General features: G+C 37.5%; 1 protein-coding gene across 1 annotated transcript in view; it reads right to left on the bottom strand.

Annotated features, from left to right (window-relative positions):
• Positions 1-834: 834 nt before the first annotated feature.
• NUP133 (nucleoporin 133) overlaps positions 835-21331 on the bottom strand; it is a 33443-nt gene continuing 12946 nt past the window's right edge. The window contains exons 12-26 of the mRNA XM_081313808.1: positions 21229-21320; positions 18628-18791; positions 15677-15771; positions 15370-15594; positions 14996-15118; positions 13992-14091; positions 12848-13090; positions 11663-11796; positions 10185-10343; positions 8835-8970; positions 8586-8704; positions 5734-5814; positions 4315-4379; positions 2468-2556; positions 835-2162 (exon numbers count right to left, since the gene is read on the bottom strand). Coding sequence (XP_081169934.1) covers positions 2026-2162; positions 2468-2556; positions 4315-4379; positions 5734-5814; positions 8586-8704; positions 8835-8970; positions 10185-10343; positions 11663-11796; positions 12848-13090; positions 13992-14091; positions 14996-15118; positions 15370-15594; positions 15677-15771; positions 18628-18791; positions 21229-21320 — 1962 coding nt within the window. The 3' untranslated portion in view covers positions 835-2025. The remainder of the gene's footprint in view (positions 2163-2467; positions 2557-4314; positions 4380-5733; positions 5815-8585; positions 8705-8834; positions 8971-10184; positions 10344-11662; positions 11797-12847; positions 13091-13991; positions 14092-14995; positions 15119-15369; positions 15595-15676; positions 15772-18627; positions 18792-21228; positions 21321-21331) is intronic.

Here is a 21331-nt window from a genome sequence, read left to right as displayed (position 1 = left end):
TTATTCCACTGATTAATTGTTCTGTCAGGAAATTTCTCCTTTGTTCTAGGTTGCTTCTCTCTTTGATAAGTTTCCATCCATTGCTTCTTGTCCTGCCTTCAGGTGCTCTGGAGAATAGCTTGACTCCCTCTTCTTTGTGGTAACCCCTGAGATATTGGAACACTGCTATCATGTCCCCCCTCGTCCTTCTCTTTATTAAACTAGACATACCCAATTCCAGGAACCGTTCCTTATATGTTTTAGCCTCCAATCCCCTAATCATCTTTGTTGCTCTTCTCTGTACTTTTTCTAGAGTCTCAACATCTTTTTTACATCATGGTGACCAAAACTGGATGTAGTATTCCAAGTGTGGTCTTACCAAGGCATTTTAAAGTGGTATTAATACATCTTGATTCTATCCCTGTTAATGCAGCCTAGCATTGTGTTGGCTTTTTTGGCAGGTGTAGCACACAGCTGGCTCATATTTAAGTGATTGTCCACTAGAACTCTTAGATCCCTCTACATCAGACATGTCAAACCCGCGATGTCACGTGATGTCGCACGACATATCGGAGCTTTTTCCCCATTGCCGGCAATGGGGTGGGTGTGGTTTTGTTGTGATGCATCCGGCCCATGGGCCGGCAGTTTGACACTCCTGCTCTACATTAATACCACTACATGCTTCCATGGGAATACTTTCTACTGAACTTGGTGAGACGAGCTTCTTGGTAAACTGCCAAAAACAGGACTTTATTTTTCTCATAAAAATTCTAACAAATATATGGATAACACATTTTCATGTACTCAGAACCTGCAGTTTATTCTGAATAATTAGAGAAAAGCTGTTTTATCTTTTGGGGAAACATTAATGTGGACAGAATTTCTAGAAAATTCAGATTACGTAGCACTTTATATATCAAAACAGATGATAGTTTGGACTTAAATGAAAAAGCTGCAGGTGGACTTTAATCAGACTAGAGAACTTTCCACTGCTTTTTAATCAAGAAAGCAGAATAAAAATTTGGTCTTTTGTCAGCTTTATTTCATTACTAGGTTTCAATGATTTTAACTTTGTATTAATAACTTGAGGTTGCATGTTCCTTTTGCAATCGCATATTCTGAAAATCCCAACATACTTTGGATATTCTGTTTAATCTTCCAGTAGGGGTAATATAAATAAATATTGTATATTAACTACATTCGTTTGAACATTTCGAGGTAAGCATATTCTTCCATATGTATTCAGCATTTCCATTCTTAGAGCTCTGTTAGGACAGCAAGAAAGGAAGCCATGGAATGATAGTTGTACTTTTAAAACTGGACATAGGATTCTCCTCAACTGATTTAACTTATGACCTTCTCAGCTGTTGGATCAAATTCTAGAGGCATTTAACTAAGACAAAAAAAAGTAAGTCGATGCAAATTGGTTTTGCAGTTACTCTGTACATGTTGAGCAGGCTGTAGGGACAATTCCATGATATTTGTCAGATTAAGGAACTAAGTTAATTTATATTACTCCCTCTTTTCTTTATGCACTACCATGGTAAAATGTTGTGGATTGTAAGCTACCAAAACCAAGCTAATTATCAAGTAGAGAAGAGACATTTCCAGGAGAAGCACCTGCAGAACTACTTTCTAGCCTGTGTGTCATTACTTAGATTGTAATAGAACTTCATTACACGGTGAGCACTTGAATTCAGTCGTTTATATATTTAAGAATTTAAGTGTATATTACAAGATGAAAAGTCAACATTTCTCACACTGCATGAACAATTATATTCACTACAAAACAGCAGCACAAGTAAGAAGTTGGATTATTGTTTAGAAACATACTGTTTATAGAATTCGTTATAAACTTACTGCTTGCAGATTTTTTTAATGTTTTGTTCAACTTTCTTTTTTGTATAATGAGAACATAACCTTTTTGATTGGGCTTCAGTTTTTAATCGTTGTGAATCAGACATGTTATTGGTTAGAACTGAGACTTTATTGCAAAAACAATGCACAATATAAAAAAGAAGCTGGCTTACTAATATTTAAAATTTCTCATGCCTGATCTCTAACATACAATTCATAATTTGCTTTCAGAACAAATTCAAAGTAAGGATTGTACTTTAAATGTCCAAGTTCATCTGACTGCATCAAATCTTTCACATAGGGCAGATATTCGCCAAGTTGAACTCCTACAATAAAAATAGCTGTTAGATATTATAGATGTTTGGGCAACATGCAACTCTATACTTAATTTTAGTATAACTTATTTAAACAGGAATAATAATGATTTTTCCCTCTTAACATTATAGTTACATTGCATATTAAAGCTATACATAGCATTTCTGTTGCCTTTAATTTGGCCAGCGATATACTGTACTAAATTCATGGCTGTCATATTATATTCTATAACTTTGATATATAACTAATATTTGCATGACAATGTTTAAGCAGGAGACTGAAATTATGTTTCTGAATATATTTCAATAAAATATACCTTCTTTTATCAGCTTTTGTAGTATTTTCACAAATATACTGTCTTTAGATGTTTCAATTGGATCATCTTTGCCTTCTGAACTGGACCAGCTATAATGTCAAAATGTAAAAGAACCCAAACAAATATATTTTAAAGACTAATAACATGCAATGTATTAATCTAAATTTCCACTGAACTGTTTTTTCCTACGTTTATATTTCTCATTTTCATTTGCATCCTTTATTATTTTATTATGCTCTGTACACCGACCTGAATCCTTTGGGAGAAGGGCGGTATAGAAATTAAATAATAATAATAATAATAATAATAATAATAATAATAATAATAATAATAATAATAATAATAATAATTTTCTTCAAATTTCAGCAAGCATTGCATTTCTGTTTTTCAATGCAGTATTAAAATATAAAAAGATTAAATTTAATAATTTAAGGGAAAAAGTTACGGATAGCTTTTTAATCAGATTTGGAATTATGTAACTAGATTCTTCTACCAGAAGACAAGGATTAATCAGGAAACAGAGTTTTCTTAGCCTTAGTGAAGCCTCCCCCCAATTTGTACAGAAGGCTGGAGTAGACTAGAGAGGGAAAGGCAGGTGGAAAACTGCTTAGGCAATATGAATTCACCATTCATATATTTCATTAGAATTAATGACTTAGCAAAACATATGGATGGAAAAGTTAGAACAGGACTGACTTCTCTAATATAGAATTGGCAAGAAAAAAAGCTGTACTCTTTTCTTCTTCATCATCATCATCATTGATCTACAATTGAAATAATCAGCTTTTTAATGCCAAATTATTTAATACGTCTGTGTTGCTGCATTATACTATTGTGACTAGGAAGTTTAGTCCATGCTCCAAGTGTACATTCTGTCAAATTGTTCCTGAACCACATCCATGGAATTCTGTCAATATATTTCTTTGGAATAAATATTTTACACAACCCCTCAAAATTTTGAGGGGAGTCACTGTTATTGCTTTTTATCCAGTCTGAAGCACAGTACTGAGTCTTTTTTATCATCCATTCATCTACTCCTTCAAAACTTGGAAACTAAACATGAGTAGTTCAGAAAGGTGAGTAGCTTTTCAGAAGAGGAAGGGAGCAGATTTTGTTATCTGCAATGATGGATCTTCAAACAGAAAGGCAAATTTTAAGTAAACATTTAGCTGTATGAATGTACAAAGATTGTATAAAAAGGGCACAATGGTATAATGGTTTAAGAGCTAGGTTGAGAAGCTAGGCACACCTTCACTGAAACTGCTACACTTTTAGTGAATCCCCAGTTTGTAATGAGATAATTCTAGCCCTTCCAATAGTTTAATTAATTATAACTTTGCACAGCCTTTTACTTGCCCAAAGAACACCTACTATTCTATCAACTTCCCCTTTCCATAAAGGAAATGTCTTCTTGACAGTGGTGCCCTGATTTTGGAATGTTCTACCTAAGTATTCAGTTTGATATTAGAAACTGGAAGAGATTGGAAGGCTACTCCAAAAAAGTATTAACTGAAATCAACGATGCCCTCAAAAATGGAAGGAGAGATGGAAAGCAGAGTCAATTCATGAATTCTTCTGGAAGACTTAACCTAATTTGTCTCCATCCTTTCAGGAACTGCTTGCATTCAGCCTTTTGTATTATACTTGTAAGAACTGGTGTCCAAATCTATCTGTTTTCCATTGCTTCTCATCCCTTGTCAAATCTTTTGAAGATGAAGACCAGAAAACAGAGATTATTGCATTTGCTACTGATTTTGTGGAAGCTACTCTAGGAACTGTTTTGCCTGTATCATGGATACAAATGTTGTAAATGAATACATTAAACACATTAAACTGCTTTCACTTACCCATCTCTGAGGAGAGCTTTACAAAGTATTTTAAGTTTAAGATAATTTATGTCCACGTCCTCGGCCTTCATTTAAAAAAAAAAAGAAATAACGTTAAATTGCATTTTTAATTTCAGGAAATAAATTACGTATTATAACCATATTTGGTTGAATACTTATGCTAGCAAAACAAAGTAACAAAATAATGATGTGTTTTAAAGAATGTATTTCAGAAAATTGTAGGCTTAAGAAACTATGAAGCATTATAAGAAAAGCAAGGGGTAGGCTACACAACACCATTATGGGTGTCACCCAGGGTAGGGGCAATGCTATCTGATAAATCTGAATAATATGGCAGGTAGACAGTGAAATGGCAGGTTAGCCAGAGACTGGGAGCACAGAAGCTTGTGCAATATGTAACTACTATTAGTGTTCTACAGGAACCAGAATGGTAAAGAAAAGTTGGATTTTAAGAAAAGACTTTTTTTCTCAGAGATGAACAGACTTGATTAAATTCTTGACTTTAGGTTGTGGGTGAAATGCAATACTATCCGAATGTTCCCTTGCCATGCTTCATACAGTTAATTCAGCAATGGCCATTTACAATGCATCCTCTCACATACAGGCAGGATACGGCATCCCAGTTCTTTCTGGTACATCAGTGGGAGAGCATGATGTGCTGATTAAGTGTCAGATTAGGACACAACACACTCAGATTCTAGTCTACCTTAGCCCCAGTAGCAAAACTGGTGATTTGAGGTCATTCTTGGGTTAATCCAATCTACCTCAAAGGAAGCTGTTGTAAAGAACATGTGAAGAAAAGGTGGAAGATAAGTCTAACACATGAAAAAACATGTGTTTTTTCCTGAATTGAGCAGTGAAAAAGAGTTCCTTATGCAGAGGAAAAATTGCATTCTATTTTTTTCTCCATGGACAATGCACTACATTTTTTTATCAGTGTTTGTGAATGAAATATGCATATGTATTGAGGCAAACAGAGACAATATGTTTAGAGCCAGTACAGTCATCAATATATCTTTAACGAGATGGCAGCTATCCTGTGAAATAATTTACCCTCCAGAATAAGTCATATCCTAAACTGGTATGTTCAGTATCTTTTATGTTAACCTTTCTTAATCTTTTATTATCATTATTTTACAAAAGTTTATTTTGTATTTTTAAAAATATCTCTGTGAACCATTGTGGAAATTTTACAAAGAAGAACTGTCTCAAATACTTTAAATAAATAAAATTGCTGGAACAGAAATTCATAAAGTTGTGGATAATACTAATACTACTAATAACAATACCTTCCCAAGCTGGGTCCTTAGAATAACACTTAATGGTATTCTATCAGCTGTCATAAAGAATTTGTATAATTGTGTATACACATTCACTGAAAATCAGCATCACACAACAAACTCTCATTAAATTTCATACCTGATCAATATATTCCAGCAGATCCAGTGCCTTCTTGAAGTCATACTCATTAGCTTTCCTGTTCTCATCACATATGTATAGCTGTTGTTTTGAAAGAATGAGCACAAAAATTAGAAGTTGCTGTGGGAGGGTGTGTGTGTGTCTCCCTGTATTTTAACTACTTTTCACTGAAATATGCCTCAATTCCACTGAGAATAAGGGAGCGGGATAAACCTTTAGATATGCTTTCCACGTTATAGCCATTGTGTGTAAGATTGATAAATGATAACTTATTCAATTCATGTGGATGCTGCCGGCATCAACCTCCCTGCGCCCTGTGCGTTCCCACAGAGAGGGACTCCTCAGGGTGCCACCGGTCAGAGAATGTCGATTGGTGGCCCCCAGGGGGAGATCCTTCTCTGTGGGCGCTCCGGAACTATGGAATCAGTTGCCGGTAGAGCTCCGGATGGCGCCCGATCTTCGCTCCTTTCGCCGCGATCTAAAAACATTTTTATTCGAACAAGCCAGCCTGGCCTGATGGGGGATTGGTGGGGTTTTTATTGCTGTACTTTTGGGGTTTTTATAAATGTATTGTATTAATTGTTTTTTAATGGGCAACTATTTAATCTTCTTTTAATATTTGTAACTTCGCATTTTATTCTTGCCCTGTTCACCGCCCTGAGTCCTTCGGGAGAAGGGCGGTATAGAAATATTAATAAACTAAACTAAACTATTTCACCATGGTAAATCTGGGCACCTGGTTATGAGTCCTATAACATATTAACATGACACTCAAGTTCAATTAAATCATTAATTGGTTGCATGTAAGTGAATGGAACAAACACAGAAAAGCACAACTATCTATCTCAGAAAAATTGCCAGTACAGATAGTCCTTGACTTACAACAGTTCATTTAGTGACTGCTTGAAGTTACTGCAATACTGAAAAAAGTGATTTGTGATTGTTTTCACATTTACAACCTTTGCAGCAACTCCATGGTCATGTGGTCAAAATTCAGACACTTGGCTACTGACTCATATTTCTGACAGTTGTAGTGTCCTGTGGTCATGTGGTCAACTTTTGTGACCTTCTGACAAGCAAAGTCAATGGAGAAGCCAGATTCCCTTAACAACCCTGTTACTACCTAAACAACTGCAATGTTTCACTTATCAACTGTGGCAAGAAAGCTCGTAAAATTCACTCAATAAATGTCTCACTTAGCAATAGAAATTTTGGGCTCAATTGTGGCTGTAAGTTGAGGACTATCTGTACTTGAATCTTCAAATGATCATTTACGGTAAACGATACTGATAAAGTTGACAGTTTTCTTCTGTTGTAACTTGCAATTATAAAATTACTTGCAAGTTTGGATAACTTGAAGACATCATGTATAATACTGTGGAAGTAGTAGCGACACAGAATTATTTGTGATAAACCTGGAGAGTAACAAATTAAGATTTATCCACCCACAAGATGTTTTATATTTTGAATCACATGATATAGACAGCACCACGTTTTTGTGTGCATATGCATGTGATGGGGAAAGAAACATTCAAATGTTCATACAGTCTTGGGCTATTACTTTAAATACATTGATGATTTTATGAATGTGCTGTTAAAAAGTACTGCAGCTACACAACTTATGGGTCATTCTGACTAATGAAAATTTGAGGTTTTCATATTTGAGAGACAGTGGAACCTTACTAAGCTGAACTGCTTTGATACAAGGCAAGCAGACACAACTGCAAGTAAGTAAGTAACAACCTGGTATGGCCAATTTCCAAACAAGTGCACAATATTCAAGTCAATGATACTGTTCATCATGTACTATACATAAGACACTGATACATTACTGTTTGGGCTTTGAAGTCAAAATTTCAGAGCAAGTTTCATACTAGCTTCAACACAAATTCTTTTTAAATGGATTTCAGTTCTCAGCATTTTAGAATAATATATAATTCTTTAGGAAAAATATATTACAATGTTAACACAGGTTAATGTTGGTGCTTTCTTTCAAAAAATGGAATTCCCTTTGGATAGATGCAATTTTGAAGACCATATAGGAGCCGTGACCAGGGGGGCTTTTGCCCAGGTTCGCCTGGTGCGCCAGTTGCGACCCTATCTGGACCGAGATGCCCTACGCACAGTCACTCATGCGCTCGTGACCTCCCGTTTAGACTACTGCAACGCTCTCTACATGGGGCTGCCCTTGAGGACCACTCGGAGGCTTCAGCTGGTGCAGAATGCGGCCGCACGAGTTGTGATGGGGGTTTCCCGATACTCCCATGTAACACCTCTACTCCGCGAGCTGCATTGGCTCCCGGTTGCCCTCCGGGTGAGATTCAAGGTGCTGGTGATGACCTATAAAGCCCTAAATGGCTTGGGTTCGGGATATCTGAGGGAACACCTGCTGCCGGCATCAAGTGCCCTTTGTCCAGTGCGCTCCCACAGGGAGGGTCTTCTCAGGGTGCCACCGGTAAGAGATTGCTGGCGGACGACACCCAGGGATAGGGCCTTCTCAGTGGGGGCGCCTGCCCTTTGGAACCAGCTGCCAGTGGAGCTGAGGACTGCCCCCGACCTCCGTTCATTCCGCCGGGACCTGAAGACCTGGCTCTTCGAGCTCTCTGGCCCAGGCTGAGAGTTAATCTTAATTTTAACTGGGGTTTTATTTATGCAGGGATAAATATAATTTTTTTTAAATTTGTTTTTAACTTTTGTATCTTGGTTTTTTAATCACCCTGTAAACTGCCCTGAGTCCTTTGGGAAAGGGTGGTATATAAATGTAATAAAATAAATAAATAAATAAATAAATAAATAAATAAATAAATAAATAAATAAAAAAAAATCCCATTAATTAAAAATACAGTAAATACCTCAATGAGCTGTGGGGCACTTAAAACCGGCATTTCATTGAGTGTCATCTTTTTCTCTGCCAACAACTGTTCAGGAAGGGTTTCTTGATGTAGTAAAAAGCATTCTTGTTCAACAATTTCTTGCATATATGGAAGAAGAAAGAATCATTACTGATGATAGTGGCAACAGAACCATTTCAATGAGGACCAGCATAAAGGGTTTCTCTGTGTAAGTGTGGCATAGTTTTAAAGTTTAGCTTAAAAAAATACCTTCAATTTTCTCATTAAGCATCACAGCTGAGATATCGGAAGCTAGCACAGATAGTTTACTTAATCCAAGAAGAGTTTTCTTCTTTGCAAAGTATCTTGTTTCTGTATTTGCTAAATTCTGGAGTGTTCTGTAAGCCTAAAAGTGACCAAAATAGTTCCAATTAGATAAAGCTTTGAAAAAGTAAAGCCGTGGAAGAACAACAACAAAAAAAAAGGTAAAGAGAAAGGTTTCCACTGTCCAGTTGTGTCCAACTTTAGGGGCCAGTGCTCATCTCCGTTTCAAGAATGATTATAGGTACAGAGGCCTAAATTGCAAAGTTATTTAAAAATATTGATACAGATTTCCCAAACCAGTTGTACTTGAAATTACTAGTACATAACTATATATTCAAATTCTGAGATGATGAGGAAAATCCTCTTTTTAGCTGAGCAGCGTCCTGTAATTATTTGGGAACAACATAAAAAAAAGTAAGGATAAGACAGGGGTAGGCAACCTCGGCTCTTTTATGACTCATGGACTTGACTCAGGAATTCTGGGAATTGAAGTCCATGAGTCATAAAAGAGCCGAGGTTGCCTACCCCTAGGATAAGAACATAAGGGTTTTTTTAAGATTAAAATAGTCACTGAAAATGGAAAAACCATCAAGACAAGAACTACTATAAAATATATTTCTGACATACTAAGCTTCTGCACAAAATGAGAAGAGACGTCATAATATTTAAAATACCAGTTTCATAATAAGAACGAAGAACACACTAAAAGAGAGCCAGTTTGATCTAGTAGTTAAAACAAGTTAACCAAGTAAATTCAAGGGAAAACTAGTTGTACAAAAGTGCTCTATTAAGTACTTTTGTTTGGAATACTTATTTATTACTTTTGGGGCAGAGTCTGAAATAATGAAATTATGTCATAGATCCTTCTTGTTCTAAATTTGCATTATATAATTCAACCCAAAATTTCTTCTACACCATGGTAGTATTACTGAAGAAAAAAATTTGGACTGAATTTTGGTGATGTGATTTATAATAAATTTTGGCAACAAAGAATACTGTAAAAATCGAATTTAAGCTCTACGTAAAGATCCAGTGAATCTACACAAGCAGAGCTCTGGACTTTTTTTTTTCTCATGAAAGAAACTTGCTCCTCCTAAATGCAACCTTCCCTCCCCCCAATTTACAGAAATAACCAAAAGGTTTGCAACAATTACGCAAAGATTATTACTTGTTCCTTATATTACCAATTTCTGTATGTTTCACAAGTGGATCAAGACAGAGGGAAGAAGGATGTACATTGTACGCATTCCCTTGACTAAGGGAAAAGCAAGAAGCTTGTATTATTTTAAAGCATACCTTATCCATGTCATTACTATTGATGTCATGTAGCCAACTGAGATGTTCATGAGCTTGTAAGAAGCTAGCCAACTGGCCATGCTGAGCGATTGGCTGTGACAAGAGTTTTCCTCTTTTCCCTTTTTCCAAATACCAACGAAACAGAAAATCTGAAAAATTCTAAAAAATAAAATTACATATGCAAAAGGATTGGCTTTGCAAAGTATGGTCTCCTTATGAAACAGAAGTATAGCTCTTTGAAAGTGTAAAATACTCATTTCTTTTTTTAAAAAAGCTTGGCTCCTAACAAGCATCTTGTCAAGTTTCCGACCTATGGGCTTTTCAAGTGACTCTGAGGCATTGTTTACCTTAAAAGTCCTTTATTAGCCTAATACACTGTCTGAAAACTGAAATTTTAAATCCCTCGTGTCAATGCTCAATATATCTTCAAACATGCAAACAGCAAACTGTTGTCCTGCTTTAACCTTATTTTCTAGCTTCTCTGCCAATTCCTTCTCTGCTTCTCTGCTTCCGTGCTAGTCCTTCGGGAGATAGGGTGGCATATAAGTCCCAATAATAAATAAATAAATAAATAAATAAATAAATAAATAAATAAATAAATAAATAAATAAATAAATAAATAAATAGTTATCTAGTGGTTATTTCTAAAGCAGGAATAGGCAATGCAACCTTGAAGCAGCTGAACACATGTTGGTCCTCTGCCTTCTTAAGTTATACTAAAAGTTCCCATGAGATTTGATTTGCTTAATTAGCATATCTGCAGAATGCACATCTGTACCCTGACTTATAATGCATATTTCTTCAGTTCAAGTACTGGAACAATAGCTTTTTGAATAAAAGTAAAACTGACAATTCTCTCTATAATGCTCTATAACTTGAAATATAGGACATTTTAGGCAGATAATCCTCTTGATCAGGGTTCCCCAATCCCCGGGCCGCGGCCCATTACCGGACCGTGGCCTGTTCAGAACCAGGCCACACAGGCAGTGGGCAAGTGCATGCGAAGCTCTCCTCACACAAGCGGCTGCTTGCCCTCACGCACAAAACTCCCTTCCCACAAGCGGCGCCCACTTGCCTTCGCACACAAAGCTCCCCTCGCGTGAGTAGTGTCATCTTGAACTTTCGCGTAAAAGTTCTTTTGTGCAACCGGTAATTATGTGCACCCGCTGCTCACACAAATGGAGTGCCTACCCTGCCCCCCCCTCCTGGCTGGGCGGCCAAGCCAGAAAGGTTGGGGACTGCTGCTCTAGAGAAACTATTGGAAAAAAGTATCTTTTGAAATTAAAATTATGTAAGTGTTGACCTTAAATCAGGGGTCCCCAACCCACAGGCCATGGCCCATTATCAGAAGCAGGCCATGCGAGCAGCTGGCTGGTGCACATTTCCTGTGTCTGTCCCTGGGTTGTCAAGCCATAAAGTTTGGGCACCACTGACTTAAATGACAAAACTTCACTATGGTAAAAATTTTAATACCTCACCTGATCAGCAAACTGGGTCATGTAGCGTTGTAATCTGCTTTGGTTATCAGTCTGTTCACATAGTTGTACCAAAATATCAAAGTCACAATATTTTTCTGCAAGAGCAGCAGCTTGCTGATATTGTTTGAGAACAACTGTGCAAAAATCAACAAAAACACAAAACACAAACAGATCATACATGTCTATCCTGTAATCACGTGTAGATAAGACAGTATTGTCAAATTAAAATAAAAGATTTTCTTCATAATACAGTTTATGCATGAAGCATCTATCAGATATGTGGACATTACCTTGCATCGAAGTAGACAGATAGTATCTTTTCTTTCTATAGCTAGTTTTGGCTTTTATCTCTCTTTACTTATTTAACAAATTTATATGGTTGATCTTAGTATCTTTTCTTTCTATAGCTAGTTTTGGCTTTTATCTCTCTTTACTTATTTAACAAATTTATATGGTTGATCTTTTAATATAATATGATTCTGGCAGTTGTATAAGCATAGCAACAATTAAAACACCGTAACCAGTCTCAAAATACTGAATCTGAATCAAAATAAAACATGAAAAAGCCAAGATTGCTATTATTATTTTATTCTATCCATATACAACAGATTGACAGTAAGCAAAGTGGGTAATTAATAAATATTCAAATTTAAATGATAAGCAGATCTTAGGCTGCATAGCTTTTTCAGATAGGCCAAAGTCAAATACATGCTGCCATCTGCTGGGCTTCATAAAGTTACATCTGATTAAATTTAAATCAAATTAAATGCAGTTTTTGCCTATTTTGCATAAAGCAGTTCCTGATATATCACTGTAAGTGACCATCTATCTGAAAAAAGTTATGCTCCTCTGCCCTAACTAAAAAATTAGCACTTGATAATTGTGACTGAATGCAAAATTATAATAGATAATAATTCTTGTAAATAATTTTGATCATTATCTCTTTTTTAAAGAAAAAAACAACTTCAAGTTTAGAATAAACATACAATAACTGAAAAGAGAGTAACACCTTGGGAGTATTTGCTTTAGTTTCACATGCCAGATTTTCATATGGCCTCATAAACCTAAAGAGATTCTGCTCTTCTTATCGCTCTGTCTTTTATGCCTTACCATTTTTTTTATTTCATATTGCAAATTATTATTAGGAATTTAAACATCAGCTTGTACAAAAACATCAGCACTTACGTAATGGTAACAATAATTCCATTCTTTTCTGTTCGTATTCTACAAGCAGACTGTTATAACGTTCCTGATGCTCAGGCCGATCCACGGATTTAAGCTGCGAAACATAGCCATCCAGAAAGCAATCCAGCAGTGCCACCAGCTGTTCTGTCACTGTGCTACGAAGCTTACTATTAGCTTGTGGATAAACCTTCTTCAGAATGATTTCATGTTGCTGCATTATGGTTGTTCGCACACCAACAGATGCTTGAGAAGACCATAAAAACATTTGAATGACATTTCTACTAGTTGACTTTACCACTGACATACATAGATAAGTTACAAGTAAAAGGGAAATACATACGTGAGTGAATTCATTCATTTGTAAAGCAAAGCAGCATTTTTTAGTAGAACAACAGACTGACTTTCCAGCAACAAAAATGGGCATAAAACAACCAGAAAAGGCTGTACTCATAAAAGAAAAATTTCTAGAGCTCAAAATGATCCACTTATGCTCCCGTACACATTCAAACAAGGTTTGTTTATTTAGATTTTTATCCCGCCTTTATTACTTTGTAAGTAACTCAAGGCAGTAAACATAATATTCCTTCCTCTTCTCCTTTTCCCCACAGCAACTATTCTGTGAGGTGGGTTAGGCTGAGAGGGAGAGTTACCCATCTGGTTCTCAGGCCTAAGGTAGGACTAGAATTCACAACCCTCTGATTTCTATCCTGACCACTAGGACCAAATTGGCTCTTCTAGGTTTCTTCCCTTAGGTTCCTTGTACAAATATCAGCATCACAGTACAAATATCAGCATCATAGTATACTTTTGCTCCACCAAATAAGTGCTTAAGTTAGGGTATATGAATAACTGCATTACTCCCAACTCATGAATCAGACTGCTGCTAAGTAAATTAATATGTCAACAGGAGGTGGAATTAAGAAATGAAGGCAGTTCACATTTTTTTTACAAACTTTTAGTTTTATCCATAAGAAAACTGTCATAGGTATCAGAAACACAGGTCCCTCTATCAGATTAAATACACAAAATGGTGGGAATTGTTAAAAGGTTAACATAACAGTAGGTATATGTAGGACTCATAAAACTAATACCACATTATAAACTAGCAAGAAAACATCACAAATGCCATTTTAATTTTTCTCACCTGTCCAAGGTACATTCTCAGGTTCAACTTTAGTAGGATCTCTTATTTTATATAAAGCAATTTTTGACTGGCGATCTTGGATAGCAGCTTTTAGCATATCCTTCACAGAAAACCCAAAAGAAAATAAATCTTGTCAAAATTATTTTATGGAATATTCCAGTTTTTTAAAATGAATATAATTCTTATTATGAACTCACATGGTCATTTTTATAAGGATTATAGACCACTGACAGATAAAAGGGAAGTATGCATATGGAAAAATGAATGCCTCTAGACAAAAGCCAAGTAATATTTAATATAATTGAGTTAGAAGTTTTTACGTTTAATTACCCACAAATTAAACAATTTGGAAACTTGACATAGGAGATTCTTGGTGACAGTTTCCAACTATGAAATTATCTCCAGGCACATTATGTGATTGCAAGGTTTCTGGTAGAAACTATCTATGTCTCTTCATCAAGATGCTTGGTGTGTAAAATACATTGCACTTTGAACTAATATTTACTATGGCTTTTATGATATATAACAAAACAAAACAAAGCAATTCACACTTCAATTGACTTTTGATGGACTAATCAAATTCCTGCTTTTAATTATTTAGCCACCTCATTTAAACTCAATAGTGGATTAAGCAGTTTAAAACTCCTCCAACGTCAGTTCAAGAAATTTCATCATGCAGTTACTTGTCCTACTCAAATCACAAGATCTAAGATATTTTCTCTGACTTTAGTAAATCTATAATGTGCTTGATTTCTGGGTAATATAAAGAAGTGGACACCAGGATGCTACTGATGAGAGTCCCCCCAACTTCACTCCACTATCCTGCACATTCCATAAATGTGCTCCATAGAAACATACGAGTCCTTCAGAACATATGTACAGAAATACAGAGAGATGTAAAAAAAAATGCTAAGTCACACTGATGGATAGAAATCTGCTTGTGTAACATTAGTTATAATCAACTTTGCAGGTTTCTGTCACAATTGTTAACACAGATATCATACCTTTATGATATTGTTTACATCAACAACTACTTCACCCCATTCCTCAGACTGAACCGACGTATCCTTCAAGACTTGTTTTTCCTTCTCCAGTAAGCATTCAAAAATAGTATCTACTTGAGAAACCTGAAAAACAAAAGAAAGTCACACTGGTACTCCATTTATTGAAGACACTGGGTTGTAAGGCCGTCTTGCAGATATAGCATATTTTATCTCTCCATTCAATTTTCATTATCAAGGCGTGACTGCCTTCTATTAACTTTTTGTCTTTGTTCCAAGCCATTTGGATTATAACTAGGATGCTTTTAGACTCCTCATATATTTAAGGTCTATTCATACAGAAAATCATGTATTTCTAGATATCAAATAATTCTTACCTCTCTGAAGAAAACATCAGCAGGTGTTAGACCTGAAGGAATGTCATCTTCCCTTTTGTTTAAAGCAATCTGTATTGCAGAATTCACGAGATCTGGCAACCTGTAATGGTAATTCTTGAGAGCAATAGCTGCTGCTAATTTTTCTGCATGTTCACGAAGTAGTAATCGAGTTGCCATTGGCATGCCTCTGACTTGAACACAATCCAGTTGTCCAAAGAGATCAACCTTAGATAGAGATAATTGTAAATAAAAATAATGTATGCCACATTGTTAGCCATATTTTTCTCCAGTAGCATTAGGAACTTACTTGGCGAAGAAAATCAATGTACATAGAATGTGCTTGTGATTTATTATCCAGCTGGTGAAGAATAATGATGGATGAGTTGGTAAAATTTGCTGCATCTGGACAAAAACATGATCAAGAGCAGTTGAACTTTGAAAATGTAATTTTACTTTTCAGTTAGCATAAATATTTGATATAACACATTTTCCCCCAAAAAAACTATTTATCCCCTATTGCAGGCATGTCAAACCGCTGGCCGGTGGGCCGGATGCGTCATGCCAAAACTGCACCCACCCCATTGCCGGCAATGGGGAAAAAGTTGCGCGACATCACAAGTTTGACATGCCTGCCCTGTTGGATTTTTGCATATTTTTACTAGTATTATATAAAGGGAATCTAACAACACCACATTTCTTTCCTTTGGATTAAGCTCAGCTACAGTTTCATATCAAGATCCTGTCTACTCTAGGAAGTTGAAAAAAAATCTGTCATTTTGAATATACTGTATTCGTGTTCAAACTATATTGGATGATATAACAATTTTTTTTAAATAGAGGAATTCACAGCATGCAGGTTTTCTGAGTTTAGCTCTGTTTTAGAGGTCTTTGCCTATTTCTTCCCATCATGTATTATTGTTCTGTACCAGCCTGCTACCAGCCCTACAACAAAAGCAGGGACAACCCCTTTACAAACGGCAAGAGGCTGGAATAAAGCCTGCCAAATTTATTCACATAAAACAGAGCAAGACAAGACACCAACCATAAAACACGAGCTAAGAAGCAGGAACAATCCAAGTGGTTGCCTTCAGCAAACCAGCCCTCCCACACATTCCCCTTAAATACAGTTCAGGGTGTGGCCTCTCTGTGCCTCCTTCCGAGGTGCCCCATTGCCTTCCTCTGTTTACTCCTGACTGACTGCCTCCTGCGTCGGGCGTCCTTGAACAGGGCCAGCTGTGGGTCATCTTCATCCACGCTGTCAGGCTCACACAGCTGGGTCTCCGTGGTGACCAAGTGGGAGGGGCCTTGCTGGGGGCTCTCATCAAGCTGTCCAATCCCCTCAGCAAGCTCTTCAACACCCCCCTCCTCCTCCTCTGAGTCGTCCGACCCAACTGCCGAACCCACAGGCTGACCCTGAATCACAACAATTATTTCTGAAAAAATGCATGTTTGGTCAGGGTGGGTACGCAACTGAACAACTACAGTTTTGAACGCGGAACAAACTGTCAGGATTCAGAAGTTTCATTAGAGTCATTGGATCAGTCAATGCTTGGCTGAAAATGAAGTAGGTACATTTGGGTGATTTAGAAGATACAAAAATATGTATAGGGTGAGTAAGCAACCCAGATATGTGCCATCATCTTCTTTCCTCACTAGCTCTCAGTATGGCATATCTATAGGCCTGTTCGCTCCCAATTTCCCCAACACCTTCCTTACTTCGCTAGCCATCAGCATTCCCCCATAACATATCCTGCCAGCAATCTTCTCAATGCTTTCCCTCCTTTTCCCCTACAAGGCTCGTCCTTGTACCTTCCCAATGTCCTTTCCTTCATCCCTCCCTCTTGAACAGGTCCAAGAGAATGTTGGTCATGCTTCACAATGCACTCTACATTCATTTCAGACCAAAATAATAATAATAATAATAATAATAATAATAATAATAATAATAATAATAATAATAATAATAATAATAAAATAATAATAATAATAATAATAATAATAATAATAATAATAATAATAATAATAATAATAAACAGGATTGGCTATACTTTTGGATTTATATTTAAATACATCAAGACGGTCCCCGTGGGAGGATAGTGTTGTAGAAGAATTCCTTGGCAACTTCTGCAAAGCAACGGGAATTCCCAATCATCCAAGGCAAAAATAAAAGAGGCTGCCTAAAATTCTAGGACTCAGTATTCTCTGCTGTAGATTCAAAATGGGAAAAAGAAATATAAAACCTTCCACAGATTGTGACCGTATGTACATAACTGACGTAGGAAGAAAACATTTCTTTTTCTTCCCAATACTCTTTATTTTTTGCCTGTGAAGTTTCCATTCTGGTCCCCAACATAAAGAAAGGAACACTTCAAAGCTTTTGGATGCATACAGACAACACTAGGCTATGGATGGCAGCTCAGGGATAAGCTGCTTAGTTTATGTGGGATGCAGGGCAAGCCTGCTGCATTTTCCTGTGGCCTGAAGTGAATTCCAGAATGTGGCCAACACTCTCCAGCACCGATCCCAGAGGGAGGAGAAAGAAGGGACAGGAAAGATATGAAGTGGGAGAGACGAAGACCTGCCAATGGCATATACCATGGTGGGACAACAAGAGTGGAAGCTGAAGAAAGGAGGAGGAAGAAAGAAAAGATGCAAGCAAGATCAGAAAGTGGGCAGGCTGGTGGGATATCCTGCGCTGGAACATTGGCCTAGCTCGGGGATAGGCAACCTTGGCTCTTTTATGACTCGTGGACTTCAACTCCCAGAATTCCTGAGCCATTGTGGCTCAGCATGGAAACCTCACCCTTTCCCCTCAGCATGGCTGGCTCAGGAATTCTGGGAGTTGAAGTCCATGAGTCATAAAAGAGCCAAGGTTGCCTACCCATGACCTAGCTGGAGTTAAAGAAGCTGGGAAAATTGGGGATAGCTGGGCTGCCATCGTAGGACATACTGCATGGAGAAGGGGATTGCTAGTTGCGCACTCCACCCCTCCCTGGTATTAATTTCAATGGCTGCCCTAGTCATTTCTTTCCATCCCAAATGACTTCTGCCTGCAACATCCCTATTCTAGTTCATGCACAGACCAAAATATTTACCACCTGGGCTTCAATTCAGGCGCAGACTATCAGCAAAGAGCTGTTCCACGCATATCCGCAATAACATTGCAATGCATCTTGTGAAGGGCTACCGTGGAAGTAGACTTAATCCAATATAAACAAAAACATGGATCGTTCCGCTTTTTACATGCAAGAACCATACCTTCAGGTACAGATTCAGCCCACCGTGGATCAGATGTAGGATAATCATCTATTAATTCTTCACTGACTTGTGTTACGGCTCTATCAAGATCAGTATCAGGACCTAGATCTGCTTGCTGGGGAAAAAGCTCAGCAATTGTGGCATTTGCACCCTTCACATCCTTCCTGCAGTGAAGAAAAAGGCACTGTAAGCCAAGCATTAAAATGAAATATTAACTAGGGTTAACTTAATGGCGATAATACTCCTTTTCTAGTTGAGCTTCCCATTTTATATACTCCATTAATGAAAAGCAATGGGATATTTTGAAGCCCTCAGTTGAAATTGTTGGTAATGTCATCTAAAGGACTATCACATTTGCTGCACAAGAAAATTCTACATCCCAAATGTCATACTGCTATCAAACTACAAGGAATTGTTGTGCAAACTATCTTTGTTGTTTATGAATTCTTTCACATGTAGAACACTTGCGGAGGGCTTTATGAAGACCACATTCAAAATGTAATTCAGAATGACAAATACAATAAACATTTTTGCATGAATGGAAAACTTCTAGGTGATGTGATCTTCCCCATTTTATTCATCAAGATCAGAATGGGTGCCTATTCCTATTAGAACATGTCCATGTTCAGTTTAAAACGGGTAGAAGGCAAACTCCAAATTGATGACTAAGCCAAAATGTATAGTAATAGTTTAAAAATAAACTTTTAAAGTCTACAGAAAGGACAAATTAGTGGCTACACTGAAAGCAAGGGGCTGCTACAAAAATGTAAATGTCTTTTGTCCACTCTGCAAGTGGGAGTGCCTGGGATTGGAATAGCTATATGTCCTCACCTGCCTCTCAGCAGTTTAACCCTGACTATGGAACATATCTTGTAAATATATGGAATAACATTATTCTGTAAAATAAAGCTCTAAAGTGTCATCCTCAATGCTCAGACATATCTTGTTTATATGAGGCTAAGCTTGGGCTAGGAGGGAAGAATGTGATAATTGACTCATGGAGTTGCCAATAAAAGCCTAACAAGGCAGAATATCTCCCTGAATAGTCAAGAAAAAAAAAGAAATTGAAGACAGAATTTGGATGGTGTGGGTGGAAGGAGGAATCTGAGGGATGCTCAGAGTCCTATCTTAGGAAAATCTCTACCTGTGAAGAACGAGGGTTATGAATATAGCTAGTAACAGGAAAGGAAAATATTGACAGACTACAGATAGATTGTAATGTCCAAGGAAACCTAGTTACCATCCATTTTAAATTATTTAATAAAAAGTTCATTTGTTTCTTTGAATGTTATGAAAGTGATTGGGTCATCCTATACTGTTCTACTTAGTCATGTTCATTCAAAGGCATGAAGAAATAAGAAAAGGGTTTGGTGGTGGTAGCAAGACTAAGAAATCCTATATAGATGCAGGCTATCTCCCCAAAATGGATTTTGCCTTTATTACTTTATATGTAATACATAAAGGTTTTGAGAATGAAATCAATCTATGTACTACTAAAACTCTTGCGTCTGTAACCTTTAACTGGGTGAAACAATGTATCATAGAGCAACAAGTTTTCAATCAAGGTAGTACAAATGGGCTAATTTACAGAATGCGTCCAAAATCCAGGAATAGTCCCATGGGATTGAAATTTGACAAACTTGTACTTGTTTTAGTGCTGCTTGAAACTCAAATACTTTGGCCATCTAATGAGAAAGAAGGACTCACTGTAGAAGAGCCTAATACTGGGAAAGGTTGAGGGCAAGAGAAGAAGGGGACGACAGAGCAGTGGCGTAGCGTGGGTTGTCAGCACCCGGGGCAAGGCAAGTAATTTGCACCCCCCCCCCTCCACAGTGGGCGGCGACCCGGCGGCTCGGATCGGATTCGCACAGCCAGCACTGCAGTGAGAGAGAGTGAGTGAGCCAGGCAGGGGCAGAGAGCTGCGAGTGCGAGCGCGCCCCCCCAGATGTTGCACCCAGTGCGGCTGGCCCCCCCTGCACCCCCCACGCTACGCCACTGCGACAGAGAATGAGTTGGCTGGATGGAGTCACTGAAGCAGTAGGCGTTAGCCTAAATGGACTCCAGAAGATGGTAGAGGACAGGAAGGCCTGGAGGAACGTTGTCCATGGGGTTGCAATGGGTCGGGACACGACTTCGCAGCTAACAACAACAATAATAGTGCTACCATCCAAAGGTTCAATAAAGTAGCCCCAGTCTAGCCCTCTAGAGATTGGGTAGCCTGGCCCTCCTTTGGCTGATGGAGATCTGGCAGACTGATCCTGCCCTAGCCCTCCAGAGGCTGGGTAGATAGATCCCACCATGGGCTGCTGGAGATTGGTCAGCTCTGATCCAGCTGGAAGTCAGAAGCTGCTCCTGCTTCCACTGATATTTGGCCTTGATTGTGCTGTTTCTCTATTTAGTAAAGAAATATTTTTGAAACTATAACTCAGTGGGTCACGGGTTTTCTAGTTAGAACGTAAGTCTTGTTTTTTCCATTCACCACTCCTAAACAAATTTCCTGATTAACTTTTTAAGTTTACAGAAAACTCAATAAAAGGCAATATTAAAACTCTTCTTATACCGCTGATGATTTAATTATTTAATATAGTGTTTGTTCAGTACCTGCAAAACTGTAAGAAAGAAGATTTTAGCATTTTAGTTTTATCTTCTTGAGCTACAACATCCATCCTAGAAGAGCCGTCAAAACCAATGCCCTAGAAGAGAA

This window comes from Vipera berus (assembly GCF_964194415.1).
Source record: "Vipera berus genome assembly, chromosome: 1".
NCBI classification, from domain to species: Eukaryota; Metazoa; Chordata; class Lepidosauria; order Squamata; family Viperidae; genus Vipera; species Vipera berus.
The sequence above is the reverse complement of the archived record's forward strand: the minus strand, read 5'-3'. Positions and strand labels throughout refer to the sequence as shown.